This window comes from Dermacentor albipictus, chromosome 5, assembly GCF_038994185.2.
Source record: "Dermacentor albipictus isolate Rhodes 1998 colony chromosome 5, USDA_Dalb.pri_finalv2, whole genome shotgun sequence".
In the NCBI taxonomy this organism is placed as follows: domain Eukaryota; kingdom Metazoa; phylum Arthropoda; class Arachnida; order Ixodida; family Ixodidae; genus Dermacentor; species Dermacentor albipictus.
The window spans coordinates 125,638,856-125,659,344 of NC_091825.1; the positions used below are offsets into that span (position 1 = coordinate 125,638,856).

Consider the following 20,489-nt stretch of genomic DNA (forward strand, 5'->3'; position numbering starts at 1 on the left):
AGAAGATATGCAATTTAAACAAAAAATGAAGTGCTTTCGTAAGTATAAGACAAAAAAAAACTTTAGCTGGACTGTACTGCTGCATGTATTATATATCTCTACTGCTCGGTTCCGGTGCTTCCCTCGGTGTATTATTCTTCCTTTTCTCCCTTTGAAGCACTTTTTTCATTTTAGGGTAGCAAACCGGATGCGCTCTTGGTTTACCTCTATATTTTCCCAACCTGTCTTCTCTCTCTGCCAAGATAACAATTTCTAATCAGAAAGGTGTGCTGGCGGCAAAAAAAAAAAGAAAGAAAGAAGTTTAGCAGTAGCAATACAGGAACAGCGAGGAGCACGTCGGGAATGGTCGTAAAAGTTGCACTCGGGGTGCTAAAGGAAAGCTTGGTGATCTAAGACGGCTGTTAGCTGTCGACGCGAAGCTGTTTCAGAAATTGCGGCCAGCCACGTGGCTTCGGAAGCCCGGAACGCGAAAACTACCACAGAATAATAGTAAGAAGCAAAAACTGCACACAACACGAAGATGGGATCTAAGAATCTGTTCGATGAAATGCAGGAGGGCTAAACAATAAATAACCAAAGTATTACGCTACGCCTCTCTCTATATACTTTCCTTCCTTCTGGGAGGGGTAGAGGGGAAAGTGAGGAGAGGGTTCTCCTGCAGGAAAGACGAAGAGCTAGGCTTCGCGTAGCGTGTGTGGCCACAGATGCTTTCCGGGAAAGTGATCGGAATCTCACGGAGAGGAATTAACAAAGAGACATACAGGCTCGTCAGGAGAGCAAACGCTCAGTGGATATCTGCGCTCATTGGGCACGGCTGCAGTGTACGGTTACAGTGGATAACAGGGTGGCAAAACAAACATATTGGAGGGATTGGGAACGTAGGAGAACAGGTACAGAGTTGAGTCTTGAGAACCGGTTGTTGTCGGGTTTAAGAACGCAGCAGCCTTTTATGAATACAGGAGTAGCCCCAAAGTAGCCATTGTGTTTACGCCTGATTAACAAGAAAGGAAAAAATAAAGCGGCGTGATTTATTTATCTATTTATCTGCCTATTATTGTCACGAGCATGGAGTGAAACATTTGTTTCTTGCGCAGCACTACCGGCTCACCTCCTGAGACGACCACGGAGGAAAAAAAAATCAGAAGAAAAAACGAAAAAATAGTACAGTACAAAATTTATGACTCATTATAGATATGACATCAGAGCATAAAATTAGCTAAATTTTGAATTGTTAAAGTGTCTGGAATATTTAGAATTAATTAGATATCACTTAGACGACCGGGAACTAGATTCATAATAAATCAGAAAGAAATAGAACGACAATATTACAGTACAAAATTCATGGGTTTCATTATAGGTATGATATCAGAGCATAAGTTTAGAGGCAAGTTCAGTTACTCAAGTGTCTGCGATAATAATGATTAATTAGAAATTACTGATTACTGCCCACCAAAGCACAGAATCGTAGACTTTAGAGACCTTTCACCCCACTACGACTATGCCGAAATCGCTGGAAACCCGGAAGCCGAAAGCTTAAGTAATGACAACACTAATGACGGCACGCACAAGAATGTGGCTGATATTTAACCGGCTAATTAATGGAAAACAGTAGCCTCCGAGTTCGGTTAATGCATTGGTTTCGCCTAAAGTGAACTTAAAGAACACGAACGCCGAGGTGCGACTGCCACTAAGAGACACCTAAGTCAAAGATTAGGGTCGCCTACCATTTTCATCCGTCCGACCATGCGTCCGACCATCCGTCCGTCGTATTATTTATTTATTTATTTATTTATTTATTTATTTATTTATTTATTTATTTATTTATTTATTCTTTAGGTACACTGATTGTACATTACATGATGGAAACCTGAAGGGAAGGACAGGGCGGCTGCATGTACTATAGAGGTTTATTCGGCTCAGACATTACTGAGAGTGTGGCCACTGCGCAAGGCTATCTAGCATGCTTGGTAAGTGCTGTAGACGTCACTACGCAATACTACAGCATCCTCCATTGTTGAATGCTTATTCTTTTGAACCCTCTTTCACAAATACCAATAGTTTACAACTTCCAGAATGAACAGTTCTCACAAAAATTTACTGACATAACAATTGTGTCTTGCTCGCCACTTTGCTCTCCCATCCAGACAATTTTCTTAACGAGAGTGAAAAAACGTGCACAGCTGCTGTTGCTGGCTTCCACTCGGTTACGTATGGCGTTAATAATATTTGGCTTTTTTCTTTACAGTTCATTTTCTCCACAGTTGTCAATATCAGTTCACTTAGGCATCCGCGCATGTTCTGCCTCTCTTAGCCGTCAACTTCTCTACTCCTCCCAGCGGTTGCTTAGTGGTTGCCTAATTACAATCTAAACCAGCAGTGGATTGTTGGAACGTTCTGTTCTTGCGTTCACTGAATGATGGTTAAAATAAAAGGTATAGAAGAAGAACCTACTTTATTCACAGAGCACAAGTTGGGAGTCTCTTGAGCAAAGTGCTGTCACGGACAGCATGACAAGAAGTACAGGGGCAGCAATACTCTATAGATGCCACAGAAAACCCGAACTATTAGAAGACAAGAGCCACACTGCCAGAAGGATGCTAAACTACATAAAAGAGCTGGCACAAACTAAATATATTTTCAATAGACTTAAGATCTTTCACGTAATAAACACCGAGGTGAAACAGATGAAATAGTCGTTGATGACAATTATTGAGTGAAACTAGCACTTTGTATACAAAAACAGGCTGACCATGAGAAAAAGATAGCTGACAGTCAACGAAGCGCAGAAGTTCTCGTCTTTTCACGAAGCATGGTATTTCAAAGATTTGCCGAAAAAATGCAAACGTGTGTGAAAGGCTCTCGAAAGCAAACCGACAAATTTAGATGCGCGGACATCGAGAGACAAATGGCCTCCAATTGAACGGTGCAGCAGGACGCCTTGCGACGCCCCCACCCCCCTGTCCCTCCTTTTCATACATTTATCGAACCTATTGCCTTCGCATCCAGCGTGTTTCTCCAACGACGTTCTTGATAAAACGTGCGTACATACAAAAGGTTTGACGCCTTTAGTAGCTTTTCTTCCTATATAAACGAAGTTCGCTAGGACACGGATAATCCTGCGGGAACTACATCTAGCATAGAAAGAGAGAGCTAAAATTGGAAGAAACTCTGTTGGGTACAAATTCAGACTCCAAAGGTATTTTCGTTCTTTTGAATTTTGGCCACCGCTTTCGCTGTTGAACGAAGAAACCAGTCAAAAGCACAAAGGACAAGAGGAGATGTTCACACCACAACGACTGGACTATCAACTGAGGTTTATTAGAATCGGTGTAGTCCCAGCAAGGCCAGCAGAGCATGCGCAACTGCATCATCACTAATCACATAGCATGAAAAGACAAGAAACGTTTCTATCGGGACCGACTTAGAAATTCAAATTCTTTTTCATGTAAGCGCACCGAGGTTGTACTAACGCAGTCATCACCTAATAAACTGATGTAGTACGCTTCCAAGATTCCAAGAGCGAGAAATCTTGGAAGCGTACTACATCAGCAACAGAATGCACGCGGCGTGCTTACAACGCTGGGCACTTAACCCCTATCTCCCATCCCCAGTGTATGGTAGCAGACCGGAGACTGATAACAGGTTAACCTCCCTGTCTTTCCTCTTCATCTCTCTCTCTCTTTATGGAATTCCATGGAGCCGGTGCCAGGCACTACAACTTTAAGGGACATATGTGAGGACGTATTCGCAGTTCGCGGCTCGCCTTGCCACTATTGCCGGTGTGCCATTTCTAGACTGTGAATCATGGTATTTCATCTAATTGCAGCCTCAACCAGCGCGAACACTGCTCGGTGTGCGGTGGTGACGTGCCAAAGATGTGAAAAAATATTATGACCCATTGTATTGTACTACGCGCATGTTTTCTCTCACCGACGGCTACGAGAGTCCGAATCCTTAACCTCCCGATTGCACTGCGTACAAGAATTTTTTTTTTCCACGTAGAGCAGCAGTGCTTGTATAATGCGGGCTTCGCACTCAGTAGACAAATATCGTTTCGTAACGTACGTTGACACGTGTTCCGTGCTTAGCTGTACTGCATACAACTGTCCAAGCACTAACGCCTGAGTGTTACTGCCTCTGGTGCTTAGGGCCTATCGCTCGTTTAGCTGCGCGCTGTGACCTCGGCCATTTGGCTCACTATCAGGGCGAACAGCCACTGAGCGTGCAGTCCTTTTAGGTTTCCTTGAAAGGAAGTAAACAAGGAATCTTCTGTCAATGAAGATTGCTTTCTCTTCTGGGAATAAATAACACAACGAGCGTACACAGAAAATCAAGTTCCGTTTCGCTGGCCACACCGACATGGTTTCACCTGACGCCGCGGGTGCTCTATCCGAAGTTCTCGCACATGCGTGCTCTGCCGGAATAAGAGAGGAGTCGACCGAGGCGGCCAGTGGACTTCCCAATAGAATATTTATGGGAGAGCTGTTCTTCAATGATGAATGAGGAATTACAGGGCACGCGAAGATTTCTGTTGGAGCTGTGATTAGTTTCTTTTCTTTAATATTATTTTGTATGTAAGTATGCCTGTTGTTCGTGCCAGCATTTACTTCTCTTCTTGCCATAGATGCATTTTTTTAGAGAAATTGCTTAGCGCCTACAGTTAGGTATAGCAGTAGTGTACCACTATGGTTCTACCGAAACCATTTCATGATGGCCACCATAAAAGAAGGTAACGGCTCAGGCACCCGCCAATGCGGAATGTGCACACGTGTATTTTTTGTGTTTTCTCTGTAGCGCATGCCACATAATCGCACCGATTCCGTTCTTCCATCTTTCTCTCATTTTTTTCCTCGTATCTTGTTGCTAAGCTCCGCAACCTGAGGCATTTATGTGCGTAGCTGCTGGCACAGAAGCGCCGGGACAGTTTTGTTGACGCTGACATTAAAGCGCCGAACGGCGAAACAGCTCTCCTTAGAACGGTTTTGCTTGGCCCTTTCTTAGTAGAACCCTTCTTTCTTTTCACATTTATTGCGACACGATCTGTGTCCTCGCCCTCTGTCTTTGCTATAAGCATTTCATTTCGCGTCTGTGTCTGCAGACAGTTTGCGCGTGTCTGCGAGTTCTCTCGCTTGCCGGCAACCCGGTTCACGCGCTTTGTGTCGACTTGTTGCTGCTCTCTTGGAAGTTACCTGGCGTGCAGCGGAGGTGGTCTACCGACGCGGATCGAGCTGTCGGAAGTAGGTGAGTTAAACCGAAGCAGGCTCTTAGAATAACAAAGAAATAAGACTAAAGTATATCGTTGCACAAAACGGTGATGGAAATGACTGGGATTCATCCTCGAATCACTTTCTCAGTGCAAGAAACGACACATGTCCGTGTGTGCTTGTTCGTCCTCCGTGTAGTTCATTATATATATATATATATATATATATATATATATATATTGCGTTGAAAAAGCTGTTTGAAGATGAAATGACTTATCGCGTTATGCGGTAGCTGCTGGATGGCCAAAATATTGTTCCTGATCCGCCAATGCTTCAGATGCGCGTTGATTACCTTCCCCCCAAGGCTCAGCTGTGTATTACGCACCTTGGTGTAACATGTGATTGCTCAGTGAGGTACTGTGGCAACGTGCAGCATGCACTTAGAGAATGCCGCTGCTTTTGAAATTTCAGTGAATAAAATTGCGCCTGTTTCGAGCTGTTCGCTCTCTCTCTCTCATTGTGTGCGTCTGCGCATGTGTGTGCGCGTGTGTGTGCGCGTACGTGTGTGTGCGCATGTGTGTGCGTACATGTGTGCGCACGTGTGTGCGCACGTGTGTGCGCACGTGTGTGCGTACGTGTGTGCGCACGTGTGTGCGTACGTGTGTGCGCACGTGTGTGCGCACGTGTGTGCGTGTGTGCGTGTGTGCGTGTGCGTGTGTGCGTGTGTGCGTGTGCGTGTGTGCGTGTGTGTGTGTGTGCGTGTGTGTGTGTCTGCGTGTGTGTGTGTGTGTGCGCGCGTGTGTGCGTGTGTGCGTGTGTGTGTGTGTGTGTGCGCGTGCGTGCGTGCGTGCGTGCGTGTGTGTGTGTGTGTGTGTGCGTGCGTGCGTGCGTGCGTGCGTGTGTGCGTGTGTGTGTGTGTGTGTGTGTGTGTGTGTGTGTGTGTGTGTGTGTGTGTGTGTTATTTTACTTCCTTAGATGGGAGACACAATTAGTAATACCTCAAATGTACAACCAGCATGCCGGCGCAAAACAAATGTGCACAGATTGCTCGTATACAAAAAATTGTTGAGCTTATGCTTTTGCTATACCGACATTAAGGGCACAATGCGTGTTTAGGCGCTGTTGTTTCAGCGCAGCGCCCTCAGAACTGTGCACGCGATTTCGTAAGCGACAAGGTTTATTGCTACAAATCAGCCTCCAGATAGATGGCACGATGAATCGCTCGCGCAGAACAGAGTCTGCCCTTGAGAAACTCTGCAATGTTCAGGCCAAAAGCAGTACACATCAAAATCACGTGAATAATCACGCAAATAATCCCGTAAATTGCAGAGTTTATGCACGCTTCGGGAATCCGCGGTCATGAAATGGCCTTTCAGCGTGTTTTGCCCAAACGTGAGCGCTAACACCGTAAATATATACATCATTCCGCTGTTCAGCTGTGACTATGAGGTTATGAACATATGAAAATTTCCACCATGATTCGATGTACAGGGCAAAACAACAATTTTGCATATGATAGATCCTGAATTCAAATTCTGCATACATGGTCAGTTAGGGCGAGGTGTGGATACTTTGTTTCACCGCTTTTGACTTGGCGTGGCATGCACTAAGCACTTCCTTTTTTTTAATCAATCTTTCAAGCTCCGTGTCGTATGCGTGTGGAGTGTCGAATGAACAAAATGGTCAACTTATTGCTGGGCTGCCCCTTATGTGACCAGCAAAGGCAACGGCTGTGATACAAACGTAGGGCTCCCCATTGTTACCTATATAGGATGATACTTGGACCATGGCCGGTCAGTGGCCTTGAAAGGATTGCTATCAATGAAACTTAATACTTTTTTATCAGTACGGACACGTGCTCAATATACTGGACATAATTTTACGCAGTAACTCGCGTTCGGCGTCTTTTTATTTTCTTGCATGTGTAAGTGTTTGCGCGTGCTAAAGTTTTTTCTTTATTATCATAATCTTTCCTTTTTTTTATAATGTTTACTTATTAAAGTAAATTGTCGCAGATAAATAATATAAAGTAGCCATAGACGTAGTGCTTCAAACCTTTCCAATTAGACATCACTTAAGCTTACCTACCTTCAGGAGGTCTAAGACAAGAAAAGACAAACTAGTACAAATCGGAAGCACAACTTTCTATCGCAAGTACGAATGCACGTGCTAACACACCTCAGAGGCACATATATGATGCACAACGGGTTTCAGACAAGAAGCTGCAAACGTAAAATTCAACTTGCTATTGTGAAACTACTGCACACGTTTTAACGGTATCGGCAACATATTCTGCAGAGTCAAATGTTTCGCCGAAAGCAGTTGGTCACAACGAAGCGTTTAGTACGTATAACGCTATCAAGAGCACTGACTCTTTTCGTCTCTCAATCGATTCCCTTCGGAGGTAAAAATATTCGCGTCTTTGTATAAACCTCCAATGTTATCAGCATTTTCAAGGCCATTTGTGCACTCTTGTACGCGTGCTTCACCGCGCCACCTATCTTGTAACACACTTGAACCAACACGAGCCCTGTTTAAGACGGAACGCACCGAGGCACCTACCACGCTCTCCTGCATCTCCTGACGAAGTTGCATAACAATAGAATCGGCACTAATTTTTGCGGGCACCCAATCGCGAGCTCTTTCCTCAACACGTGCACATGCCGACGCCTACGTTTCTGCGGGCGTTCGCAGGGGCAGCATACGTATGGATCTGATGCCGCAACCCTGGCAACAGCCTTGAGGGAGCGATGCATTAGCGCTTCGCCAAATTAGATTTCATCGGAGGGAGGCCCAAGTTGTGATCGACCAGCGCACCGGCCGGTGGTCATTCGCTTTCCTCCGACGCCGATCTATACAATGTGTACATACCACTGTTCCGAAAGGTTTAATTTGCGTCCGTGTTAAAATAGCTACACTACTTCTATTCAATTTTCTGTGATTGTTCACTGTTGTCTCGCTTAATGAGTTTTTCTTCTTCTCTTTCTTTTTCAACGCCGTATTAGGGTCTAAGGGCGTGTTCCTATAGTGAAGGCTATAATGAATGTACGGACGTAGCTAATACAAGTATATTTCTTACACGCAAGGTTATAAAATATTCAGATCATGTCTCAAAAAAGTTGCAGCGAAAAGAATCGCCGAATAACAGCAATGCATGGGGGACAACCTGCAAGTAAGTGTCCAGATAGTGGACATGCCCATTTCGTCTGCTGGTGAAGCGCTGATATGCTGCAGGGGCTGCGTTACGCAAAACAAGGAGACAGCCCCTCCCAGCTGACCAGCTCTTCATCAGCAGACAAAACGGGCATGTCCACTAGGAGGATACTTACAGAATACACAACCAGGAGTTATCGCCATCTATTTTTCGGGAACTCTTCCAGCGTTTCAGAGGAGTTGTTGTTCATAACGACAAACCTGAAAGTAATATCCTTTGATTAATTTTCACATTTACTCAAATTGCTGAAGTGTTGAATATAGTATTGTAGTCCAGCTGTTAGCCGACACAATAACTTTTGTTGTTCTGATAGAGAAAGACAGAAAGCTAGAGTCCTTAGAATTTATGAAGGTTCTGTGCCGCTATATAATAATTTGGTACACCCGTCACAAACAGTTCTTTATGAATTTTCTTTTCTGTGAGCCAGAGCTCATCAAAGTAAAGGCGTTCGGATTTATCACGAAGGGCTAATCTAGCAGTCTCGGATGCGTTTACCTAACGATGACCATTGCCTTTGCCATTTCAGTGCATACGCTTACGTTTATTTTTTTTCGGACTTCCATTCCGGTTTAGTTTGTTTCTGTTTTACTTAATGAGACATACGACACACCAGAGGCTTCAGATAAAGTGACGTGAGTTAGTGCAAGTAAATATTTCAAATAAATGTTTGAGGCAAACCTCTCGGATGTACGTGCGTCGCATGGGATTATCCATGAAGTAGTGCGAACACAAAGTGCAAACTGATTTTCCAGGGCAGAAAAATAAATAAATAAGTAAAGAAGTCACTCGTCCCTGACCTAGATGGTTGGTCTCCTCTCACTGGCTCCTTTAGTGGTGTTCTTGTACTCCACACACTCACTTAAGCAGCAAGAGGAAAAGTGTATTTCGATCCGGCTCAAGTTCCCGAACCATAAAGCACGGATTAATATAAAAATAGGTCGAAGGTATTTCAACAAACCCCAGACTGTCATGGTTTTAGAGACATGCAGGTCGCAGCTTTTTCTGCCGTATAAAGCCCAGTGTGGGAAGATCTGTTGTCAGCAGCTTCCGCCGTAACAAAATACAGGGAAATGCCACGGTCAAAAGAACAGATCAATAAAAATAGGTAAGCAACAGCGTCGAAGAACGCACGCTTCAGAGCTTCAAGTAAAATGACACGTCGTTCAATGCGAAAAGCATCACCAGCAAAAAAAGAAAACCTGCAAACACTTTTTCGTTTGGTGCTCGACAACTAAATCTTCCTATTGCTTACTTCTTCTTGCGTGGTTTGTAGCGGGATTTGGGTTTAGAATTCCCTGGCTTACACACGTCGAACAGAACGCTAGGCTTGTTTACTGTTTCTTCCTTGGTTATGGTGAGGATTGCGCAGGAAGCGGCGTCTTCAAAAAAACGCTACAGACGTGCCGAAACCTGCAGTTGGAAATATGCATTTTCTTTTTTTCCCATTTATTTCTGCTCTGCGAAGACCTGTCACGCAGGGATAAAGTGTTTCGAGGTGCAAGGGAGCTGCCAAAGTGTGTCGCCCCAAAGAACGAGATCCGCAGGCCATGTCACGCCGCTATCTGTGGGTAAACATGCACTCGAAGTTTGATGCTTTAACAAATTCGCTTTGCGTGGCTGCCAAGCAGACCGAGCCATTGTGGATGCTGCTTGATCCTTAATCATATCGGCCACATTTTCTTTGATAGAAGTTGCAACAAAATCCATGCGATGACATTTTGCTTGGAAAGACAAAAGTATAAACTAGACACTCCTCCACCCCGGTGCTGTCTGCAGCTTTGCTGCTGCTGCTTTGCTTGTAGACATTTTTAGGCATGCAGCATGGACGTTCATGAATGAAGTTGCAGAGAGTTTCTGTAGTCCGTAAATCAACCAAAGCTTGTGAAATACAGGAACGCAGAAGACAGAAGTGCCCAGCAGCGCTGGTGTCACCATCTAGTGAAGCAGATGTCAGCTATAGAGTACACAAAACTATATTTCCGACGACTTTGCCTACCTATCTGCTGGTACACAGGGGTCGGCCGCAAACAATCTCTTATGTTCCAACAGGCGAGATCATTTAAGATATACGTGGTTTAATCGCCAGGCTCCTTAGAAGAGTAGTTACACTTCGTTCTAATAAATATATCTGGCGGGGTCATGGGAGATAATTCTGTAGTAGGCAATCCGTGCCTATTACGTCTCACACAAATGTATCTCATATCACAGTTGATCTTGCCAATTGCTCAGGCCTTCCACCTAAACTCTCCTACAGCGACACTCCTACAGACCTAAACACTCCACCTAAACCTAATCCACCTAAACTCTCCTACAGAAGAATCGAGAAGCATAATAAAGGCTGTGCGAACGGTATTTTACACAACATGTAGCAAATAATGAGAAATATACTTAAGCATTGCAGTAACCTTATATTGTAAATGTTCAACGACGTCTCTGAAAGGCTGCGAAAAAGAAATCTGAGAAGAAATTCACAGAATGATGATCCCGAGTTATTATTCTAAACTAGGTGTTACAAAAGACAGAACGGTTTAAGTGGGAGTGACGTGGCGCGTCTATGCGGCTACGTATACTCAAGAAACTAGCACTCGCAAGTGGCCTACGTGGAACATCCACTTGCTGAGCTGCGAAATTCTGCTCGAAAACTTGTCTCCCACAACGTATTCTTTTTTTTATGCGATAGCATTAAATGTCCCTTTGAGCGAAAAAGCCGGCGTCTGTAGCAGCGAAACGGCACCTAAATTCTCATTGGCTGCGACACCACGTCACGTGCGCGCTTCAATGGAGCAGAGCACCTTCTGCCGCGCAGGCGCATCATGTGCTGCGTGAGGGGAAAGGGCATCGCTGCTAGGGCACGTCATCCTAGCTCTCGCTTCCCATGAGCCTGCGTTATCCGCGCGTTCCTTGACCACACAAGCACTCGCCTGCGTTCTAACTTCGACTCGGTAATTGCCATAAAGGAATTAATCTATCGAAAACAACAAATTCGAAAGAAAAGCGTTGACGGCAGTGAGTTTCGAACCTACGACCCCATGGTCGGAAGCCGAGTGTCCTACCCACTTCATGGGTTTAACCAAGGCCTCCTAGGCGTTAGCCAAGCGTCTCAATGGGCTCGCTTGCCCGCGAGGATTTCTTAACTCGAAGGACCACGCTCAACGACGTTCAATTGGCATTGCTTTCTCATCCACAGCTCAGAAGAGGTATTTGGGTCTCCTTGGATTATTAAGGTGAAAGCCTTAAGTGGCTCATGCTACCAATGGCGTTTAAAAAAAAACGCGTCATTCAGTGCATAGGTACAAAAACTATCATCATCATCCATGGCTCATACCCCCTAAGCAAGCAAAAATGCAATGGATCATCCATGTTGTAATCCAGAGGCTACAAGCACTCAGCAAAGTGAAGCGTACAGTGCATGCATTTATTGGAGTCATGCATACAACATACAAAAACCCGGCGTCTAGTCGAGTGATAAAAAAAAATAATAAACCACTTGACATTCCGAATGGCTCACCTCCGTAAGTAATGGCTCATACACTCGCAACGCTGAGGATACAAGTGCTCAAATAAGTGAACAGTGCATACATTTATTGAAATCACCCATACAACAGACAGAGCAGCATACGTTTCAATCCCCCACTGAGAGGATGCAACGTAAGGTCGAAGAGAAACGTCGTTGACGCGGGTCTGACCCCGCTGTACGAGCGCGCGAAGCCGCAGCTAAGCGTCGAAAAGGAGCCGAAGAAGCCGAACTGCGAAAGCAGCAACGCGACGATGCGAGACGGCGCATTACCCAGTGTGCAGCAGGATTTCGCCTTCACGTGCCACAGGGATGTAACATGCTGCCGAACTTTTTTCTTTACAGATGCATCAGACTAGGCTAGAAAGGCCATAGCCACTATGTGCGATAGCGGCAAAGAGTGTTTTGTATCATATAGGGAGGCTAAATTAAAGCTCTCTCTTGCACGTAGACTCCCTAGTATTGGAAGCATTGTAGCGCCATCAATGGGGCCCTATCATAGCATAGAGGCAGAAAACCCAGCCAGCCTAAAAAAGGTAAGGACAAGTATACGCTAAAAATTATCTCGTTTTAAAAGCTACAAGCTTTCTTAGCCGCGCCAGACGCCTCGCTTGATGCCTAGGTCACCCTATCCAGTACGACCGTGCGCGCGAAAAAAAATGTATCCAAGTTTACCGTTTCTACCTTACGATCTCATGCCATCGACGCAGGGGGTGTTGTTCGAACCGGAAGCTTCGTTGCGGCGCGAGCGTTTCTTCGTGCCGGCCGACACAACACAAAGCCCCTCGTGGTCTACGATGACTAGCAATTGTGGACATCGTACCTCTCAGCCAATGGGAAGGCATAATGATCGATCACCGCTGACGAGTTGAGGAGCGAGCCCAAGTAGCCCGAGCGATGTTGGCGTGCGGTTGCTTCTGAAAGCGGGCGCCGCCTAAGCAGGCTTCGTTCTCCACCAGAAATTTTATTGGTCATGGTGTAGGCGCGTCAATCAATGTAGGCGCGACAGAGTCAATGCCAGGAAGTCAAAGTCAAAGTCACTGCGTCAATGCGTACCGCTCAACTTTGTCGAGGATGTTTTATCTCGTCTTGCAGTGCGAACCGTTCATCCTGTTTCAACCACCGGCGATATAGTCAAACTTCCCATACGTCACAGTTAACAACAGCAACCGGCGAATGTCTATATTGCAACAATTGACAAGAAATGTGCGAATATGCGGCATTTTAAATACGAATCGAATGGTTAGATTCGGCGCGAGAATTCACCATTGCAAATGGTCGAACATTTCCTTTCGTTGGAACACCTTAAGAGAATGGAAACATTTTTTCGCACCATACAGGGAGACATACTGATGCAAGAGGAGAGAGAGACTCTTGCGAATGAGTCTACCGCAGGAGAACCACGACTGTTGGCAAGACGCACCAGTTCATGAGCAGACGCATGCACGAGATCGCTTATTGGCAATGATTTCCAGTCGTTAAATAAGCATGCATCGCCTTACGCAGCCTAAGGATTCGCGTTCTCGACTAGGACAAAGCAGTTTACCATTTAGCCTCTCTCACCATGTTCGAATTCGCTTAAAATGATGAGAGGTGCAGTAGCGCCGCCCTTTGCTCGTGCCGGCTGCCCTGTTGCAGCACCACTTCTTGGTAATGCGGCTGGTTCCCCCCCGCCCCCCCCCCCCCCCCTGAGCGGCTACGTTCCGGATTAGAGTATCCGGCGTCTTTCACAGTGTTTATTCTTGACGTATTTCTGAGCGCGTTCACAATTTCTGGGTACCACAGCGATGCACTGAATTCATGTTATCACTTAACAATCGGATATTTAAAAGAGATTACGGGAAGTGAAGTACATGACCGGGGTAGTTGGAGAAGTATGGGAGAAGCCTTTGCCCTGCAGTGGGCGTAACCATGATGATGATGATGATGACGACGATGACGACGATGACGACGATGTGAAGTGACATACCAAACTGGCGTAAAGGACGTTGTCGTTCCGAGACAACGTACCTCGATATTTTACAATGATTGTCGCTTTGTCGTGTTTACTGCTTGCTTATATTTTTTGGTTGATGTCCTACCTTTTCCCATACGATAACAGATAGTAAATAATAACTGCAGGCTTGCAAGGCAGTGAACTACAACGCCTTATTAGTGCGAAGACGAAGGATGAGTGATCATCGAATCAGTCAAAAAATCGATACGAGTCATCTTTGATCGTTCTGCTTTTTTATAGTGGAAGTTAAAGTGGGGAATAATTAACATCACCAGAAAAAAATAACTAATCATTGTTCTATCACAACACCTAATTAGTGCATACAAATTTAATGGGAACACAGGAATCCTCCTGCCATGAAACACAGTGTGCTATTACTTCGCGTTCAGTGGGAAACGCAAAATATGTCAACTGTATCACGCGAACCTCTCAGTAACTGAAGAAAAGTGAAAGCACTGCTAATTGCATGTCCGGACACACAGATGCACACGGCAAAAACTTTCTAATTTCACTCGTGTGCGAACTATTTAGCTGTCCGGACATACGCCACCCAGATAAAAAGCAAGTCAACACAAGGCACTGCGCTGACTAAAAAGCGTTTGGGAAGGAACCAGTCGCGAAAGAAAGGTAATTAATGATGATACAAAAATATGGAAGTGGAGCGACAACTTGGCATTTTTTTGGCCCTTCCTAAACACGGTGCTTACCCTTTCAATGTTAAACTATATTTTTTTGTTGCCGATAAAATGTTTCAGGGTGCTTAGCTATACTACATAAATGTTTATAAGCCAGAGCAACGACTAAAGCAAAAGTGCTTGTGCAGGATGCCTAAGCGCACGTTAAATAATCCAAGGTAAAAGATCACACACAATACAGGGCGTTCTACTGCGGCATATCTCATACGCATACGTTCTCTTTTTTTGCGACGTCTGATACAATCAGCAGGTCAGCAAGCCAATCAACCCCCATTTTTTGTACAACATCCCGAACATCCATGTACGGATAAGCAGTAAGGGCAGCTTCAGGAATCGGTAAGTGAAAAACAATATTTTTTTAGAACATATGAAATTCCAGACATCTTGCACTTGCAAGGAAGGCTCAATCGTTACGTGATTTCGTCAATGAGTAACATGGGCTTACCTGTCATCTTTGGGGAACAGAGAGAACCTGGCGTTACTGGTTTTGCCCGCAGGTCTTCACCGAGAGAACGCGATGGCCCGACTTCGGCTTCTCGTCTGATGCGACGTTTCCAACGCCTTCCGTTCTTGGACGCCTCGTAGGCCTCCTCAGCATTGCGTTTACGCACCTTCGTGCTGTCCAGTGGCTAGACACACACCAATTCACGTTACCGACGTACCACGAAACTGGCAATCGAGTGCGGCCAGGCGACGAGCGAAGATAAGCGGTAAGCGCCGCGAAAACCGCGCCCGCGGCGTTTCGCGCCACTAGTTAAAAGACGAAAAAAAAAAGAAAGAAAGCGAGAAAAGTGAGGGAAAGGGAACGTGATCGTTCCTTTATTTCGGAAAGAATGCAGTGTTCTTTTAATAGCTCTCAAATATCGAAAATTAACCCCCTCCCCCAGTCCCATGGAGGATACTGTTGCGTAAGACCGAAACTAGACCTCGGTTTTCTACATCTGCCACTGTCTGCTCCTTCACCGTCGCTAAATCACCCCAATATATATATTGCTTTATCTTTAACCATCTTGTTATCTTGGAACATTAGGAACATTTCTTGTTGGTCTATTTAGTGAAAACTGCTATTAGATGGTGGGGGCGGCGGGGCGCAAACCGGCACACATACACAGAGACAACACAAAAGAAAGTGCCACTATCAACTACCTTTTCGTAGTACTTTTTCTTTTCTATGTGTGTCAATTCGCGACCCTCTTCCAATAGTGTTAGAACGAATGCTATATTTCGATGCCGGCCGTGTACTCCGCCATCCCCTAGTTAAACTTTGTCCTGTAGCCAATACGCCAGAAGTTACACATGTTTCGGAACACAAAAGCTGCTTCAAGCGGAATATCCTTATTGTGACGTCAGTTAGCGCCGCTTAGGTATAGCAATCGAAATAAACCATCATTCTCGAGCATGCAGAGCTTCCTCGAAGCTATACTGCTTTACCTAGTATCGGCCGCTACAGCCACTTCAATTTTCTCAGGGAGCCTCTCTTTACTAGCTCCTTGGGGGCCTTGTTTTTTAAGCGAATCCAGCTGAAGAGGACAAGCGCATTCGCTTTCGATTCGCCGAATTCAACGTGAAAGGAGTGCTGTCTTGTGTACTCAGTCCAACCGCGACACCGGTTCCCTGTTCCGTCTCGCCGAACGAAAGTCGTAAAAAAACCTTTACGACACCTTCGACTTGACTTGCGAGATCAGTCGTATAGCCCTGCCGCTCCGGTGATGCGGCTGGGCTACGACTTTACCAGCTGTGGCTGCTTTGCTGTCTTTCAATATAAAGAGGAACTGTCGACGAAGCCACTAAATTCACCGCCGAGTCCGTTCTGCCGCCGAATTACTGATTGTATCAAGACGGAACGAAATGAGAAAAGCGAAGCGCGTGGCTTTGAGCATACACGCAGTACCTTCTAACCACAACCGCGGTAAACAGCTGCGCATGCGCATTTAAGTTACTGGGTTTGTGGCTTCACCTCCCGCTCACGCGTTGACTGTCGCTCACCTTCTCAGAATTTCGAAATCGTGCCGGCGTAGCGCTGCATGCAAGCCTCTGCTCGCTGCTTGTCTTCAATGTTCGGTGTACGCGAGACTAGAGATTTTCGTTGAAGACAATTGTCTTGGTGAGTCATCGCCACTTTTGCGTATGGTCAATGTGTGTTTCTAACATATAACATATTTAATGGACCTATCCCGGAGGTACGTGTATTCTAAAAATGTGGGCTGATCCCGAAGGTAGTGCAGCCTCAAATCTGACGCTCCTCCTACTCCCCTCGCGCGACAGGTGACGCAATACTGTGCCATGCGCACTGACTCTGCTTTCAGCACATGGGAGAGAGCTACATCATGCTTGCCCGGAGAGAGAGAGAGAGACAGAGAGAGAGAGAGAGGATATAAGGAAGGCCGGGATGTTAACCAGTCAAGAGTATGGATGGATACCCTACGCTTGGAGAAGGAAGAAGGGGAAGAAAGAGAAGGGAGAGAGAGAGGGATTGCCCGGGGAAAGCTTCAGTACATCGGTGGAGCGGCATTAATGGAAAGATAAGTGCGCCCGCTCTCTCACCGCTCGCCTCCACAGACGTCAAGTGGAGAGGATGACAGACCTCTCTATGCATGCACTCGACAAAAAAAAATTGGAAGGCGATTTAACTTGTAGTTGAGTTTGAAGAAAACTTGCCGCTTCAGCGCGGCTGCCACAGTAAATTGTACGGTTCACACACCGGTCCCATTCTCAACACCAACTCGCCCAAGAAGACATTCTCATTCATCGACTTCACGGGAAAGTTCTCTCACCCGACATGTGTATTTCATCCAGGTCAAACCATCGTTTCAGAGCAGAAGTAACAATCTGTTCCAGGAACCTGTTCAACTCTTGTATCTGTCCCACTCTTGTAAGTTCTATTCTCCGGACATGCGTTGATCAGAACCATCTTCCTGCATCCATCGCTCACATACAAGATTCCAACAACTTCAACAGTGCCATATGTTATGCTTTTCGTTACCTTTTTCCACATATGTTGTATTTCCCTTAATCTCGTCACTCTGTAATGCATCCAGGACTTGAGAACATTTCAAATAAATAAATAAAATAAATAACTAAATAAATAAATAAATAAGCACGTTGGTGGCAGCGTCAATGTGGTGTAGGAACTATACACAGAGTGTTGAAGAACTTAGGAGCCATTGTTAAAAACAGAACACTGACACTGACTGATTTCGTTGCTGGAAGCTTGCTTCAACTCCGAGCTCCCAAGTCAAAGCGGTGAACGAGCAGTAATCAAGTTTATCATGTGCCTAACCCAGCGCAAAACGTTTCTGCACTATATTCAACTGTAGGGTTCCACTTTTTGGAACTTGATGCAACGCAGCCGTCAGGCAAATTTGCACATCTAACGGAACAATGGGCGCTTTTACCTTCCTTCTTTGTCTCCAAAATGCTGCGACGGCGAAAAGGGCAGTTTCCTTTGTTATGGAAATTACTGGAAGTACAAAAGGGCATTGAAATCGCATCCACTAAGACTGATTTTAACTGAGCTCACACATTGTCCGAGTAACTTTCTTCGACCTTATCAGCGAACCAATAAATGGGCTCCAAGTGAGAATAAATGTCGGTGCTCCTGCGTGTGAAACTTGAAGCAGCTAGCAATCTGGAAGAGGGTAAAGCTCTTCTTGCTCGGGAGGATGGCCATGGCAAGCCCGTTTCTTATCGCTATAGTTTCGATTTTTTTTTCCTTCTCGCAACGCGACTGGGAAAGAGATCATGCGCCGTTCGTTCACTGCTGCTTGAAAAGTTACAAATTGACGCCAGCGACCTTCGTGACAGCACTTTCACTATAGCGTTATTTATTTATTCATAGGTCCGAAGGAGACTTTCTTCATACTGCAACTTTTGCTTCCGTGGTGGTCATTTCTGACTGCTGTAAAACAAAAGGAAATACCGTACGCCTGTTCGGGCAATAGCTGGCAGAAATTGCAGAAGGAAATAAAAAGAAACAAACAGAGAAACAGTACGGAAAGCCGACGGGGTCAACCAATCGCTTGTATTTCCACATTGTGGCTTCAAATACATGGGACCACGCAGAAAGGGTTCGCACGGCCTCGACCGTCGTTTTCTGCATTGTCCATACACGGTTTGTCTATAGTAACGAGTGACGTCATGACAAGCTGATGTAGGAAGTTGAGGTAGACGTCGCCACGCGTCATTCATTTTTTTTTGTTATTGTTGTCAACGGTATTGACGGGAACAAAGTGAGGTATTGGTAACTCTGCACAGCTCCAAAATATGCCCAATTTATGTAGTTTCTTGACTGTATGTTCTAAATGTCGATGTGTTTAAACACAGAGGCAATGAGCAGAAGAGAGCGTGAGAAAAAAAGGAGAAAGAAGTAAGGAAAGAACGAAGGAAAGAGAAAAAGAATTCGTTCAAACTTTTATTATTTAGTTTACAATCTTAGGGGTCCTCCTGTCTTTTTCGTTGTTTAACCTGAGGCAAAGCGCAAAATAGCACGTGGCACAACACAAGGGAACGAAGACAGCGCTGTATCTTCGTTCTCTTCTGCTGCCCCATGTTCCATCCTGCGCTTTGCCTCAAGTTATGCAGTACCAACCAGCCCACCGTTCTGCTTCCTTTGTTGTAGTTGTTGTTGCTGTTGTTGTCGTCGTTGCTGTTTTCTATTATAGCCTTCCACTGAAACTGCATGTTGCTTGAACACACTGATAAGGCCAAAGTCAAAACTTGCACAAGTGGCGTAGAATGAATACGTTGTACTCCTGCATCTTCTATTCCTTTTCTTTTTTTTTTTAAGTGCTGAAGAACGTGAAGCAGCTTTGGGAGAAGGGTGAGAAGGAGGAGCTATTCGCGGGCGAATAAAACCAACAGATTGAAAAAAAAATAAGAGATTTGGAAACCTCGGGGCAAGCGATAATGGAGCAACCGGCAACGCCGTCGAGTGAGGCTGCATTGCAAAAAATTTTTTAGTTGCTTCACGTGAGCGAGTATTTGTATTTATTGTTTGTGTGCTGGCGTTATGCGACATTGGTGACCCTTGCACAACACAAAGGTGCCTGCTGGGAGCACCGATAACGTGTTCCTTATGGTCGCAACAAGATGTGAAAAAAGAAAGAACCTAAAGCGTGACCTAGAATGATAGTTTCGGTAAAATTTAGTACCTATTCCATTTAGTTCTAGCCATAGCTGGCGCAAGCAAGAGTCACATCAAGATGATCAAGGGCATCATATTACTTTAGAAGCAACATGGTAAAGGCAGCTTTAGAAGTGATTTCGACGCCCAAACAAACAAACAAACAAACAAACAAACAAACAAACAAACAAACAAAAAGAAACACGTAGCCTTTGTTTTCTACAATACCATCCCAAGATTAATATGGTTCTCCGTGGAGGAACAACCTGCCTGAAATTTTACGATCAGTTCACTTCTAAAATATTTCGGAAAAAAAACTTGCAATTCTTGACTCGGATATCAGGTAAAAACGTGCCAAAAATGATGGCGCTATAAAAGGAAGACAGAGTAAAGTTCCGGGCATATTTTCATCAAAATAAGCAAGAAAAAAATTAAATTTTGCGTGCCAAAATTACAATCTGATTATGAGGCACGCCATAGTTGAAGTACCCGGATTAATTTTGACCCTTTGCGGTTCTTCAAAGCGCCTGAATCTAAGTACACAAGTGTTTTCACATTTCACCCTCATAGAAATGCGGCCGTCGTGGTCGGGATTTGATCCCGCGAACTCGTGCTTAGCAGCGCAACACCAAAGCCACTAAGCAACCACGGCGGCTAAAGCGAGAAATTTCACTCTGACAGTGCTCGTTACTGTGAAACAATCGAAAGTCATGCGCATGTACAGTCTTCTATCAGCGCTAATTT

General features: G+C 45.1%; 1 protein-coding gene across 8 annotated transcripts in view; it reads right to left on the bottom strand.

Annotated features, from left to right (window-relative positions):
• Window positions 1-15,291, bottom strand: part of LOC135913959 (uncharacterized) — a 614,840-nt gene extending 599,549 nt beyond the window's left edge. For all 8 annotated transcript variants that reach the window (XR_011514597.1, XR_011514596.1, XR_010568173.1 and 5 more), the window contains exon 1: window positions 15,069-15,291. Coding sequence is in view for 3 of the 8 variants with exons in the window: in XM_070538862.1 (XP_070394963.1) it covers window positions 15,069-15,075 (7 nt within the window). In the remaining 5 variants the exon portion in view is untranslated. The remainder of the gene's footprint in view (window positions 1-15,068) is intronic.
• Window positions 15,292-20,489: the final 5,198 nt, after the last annotated feature.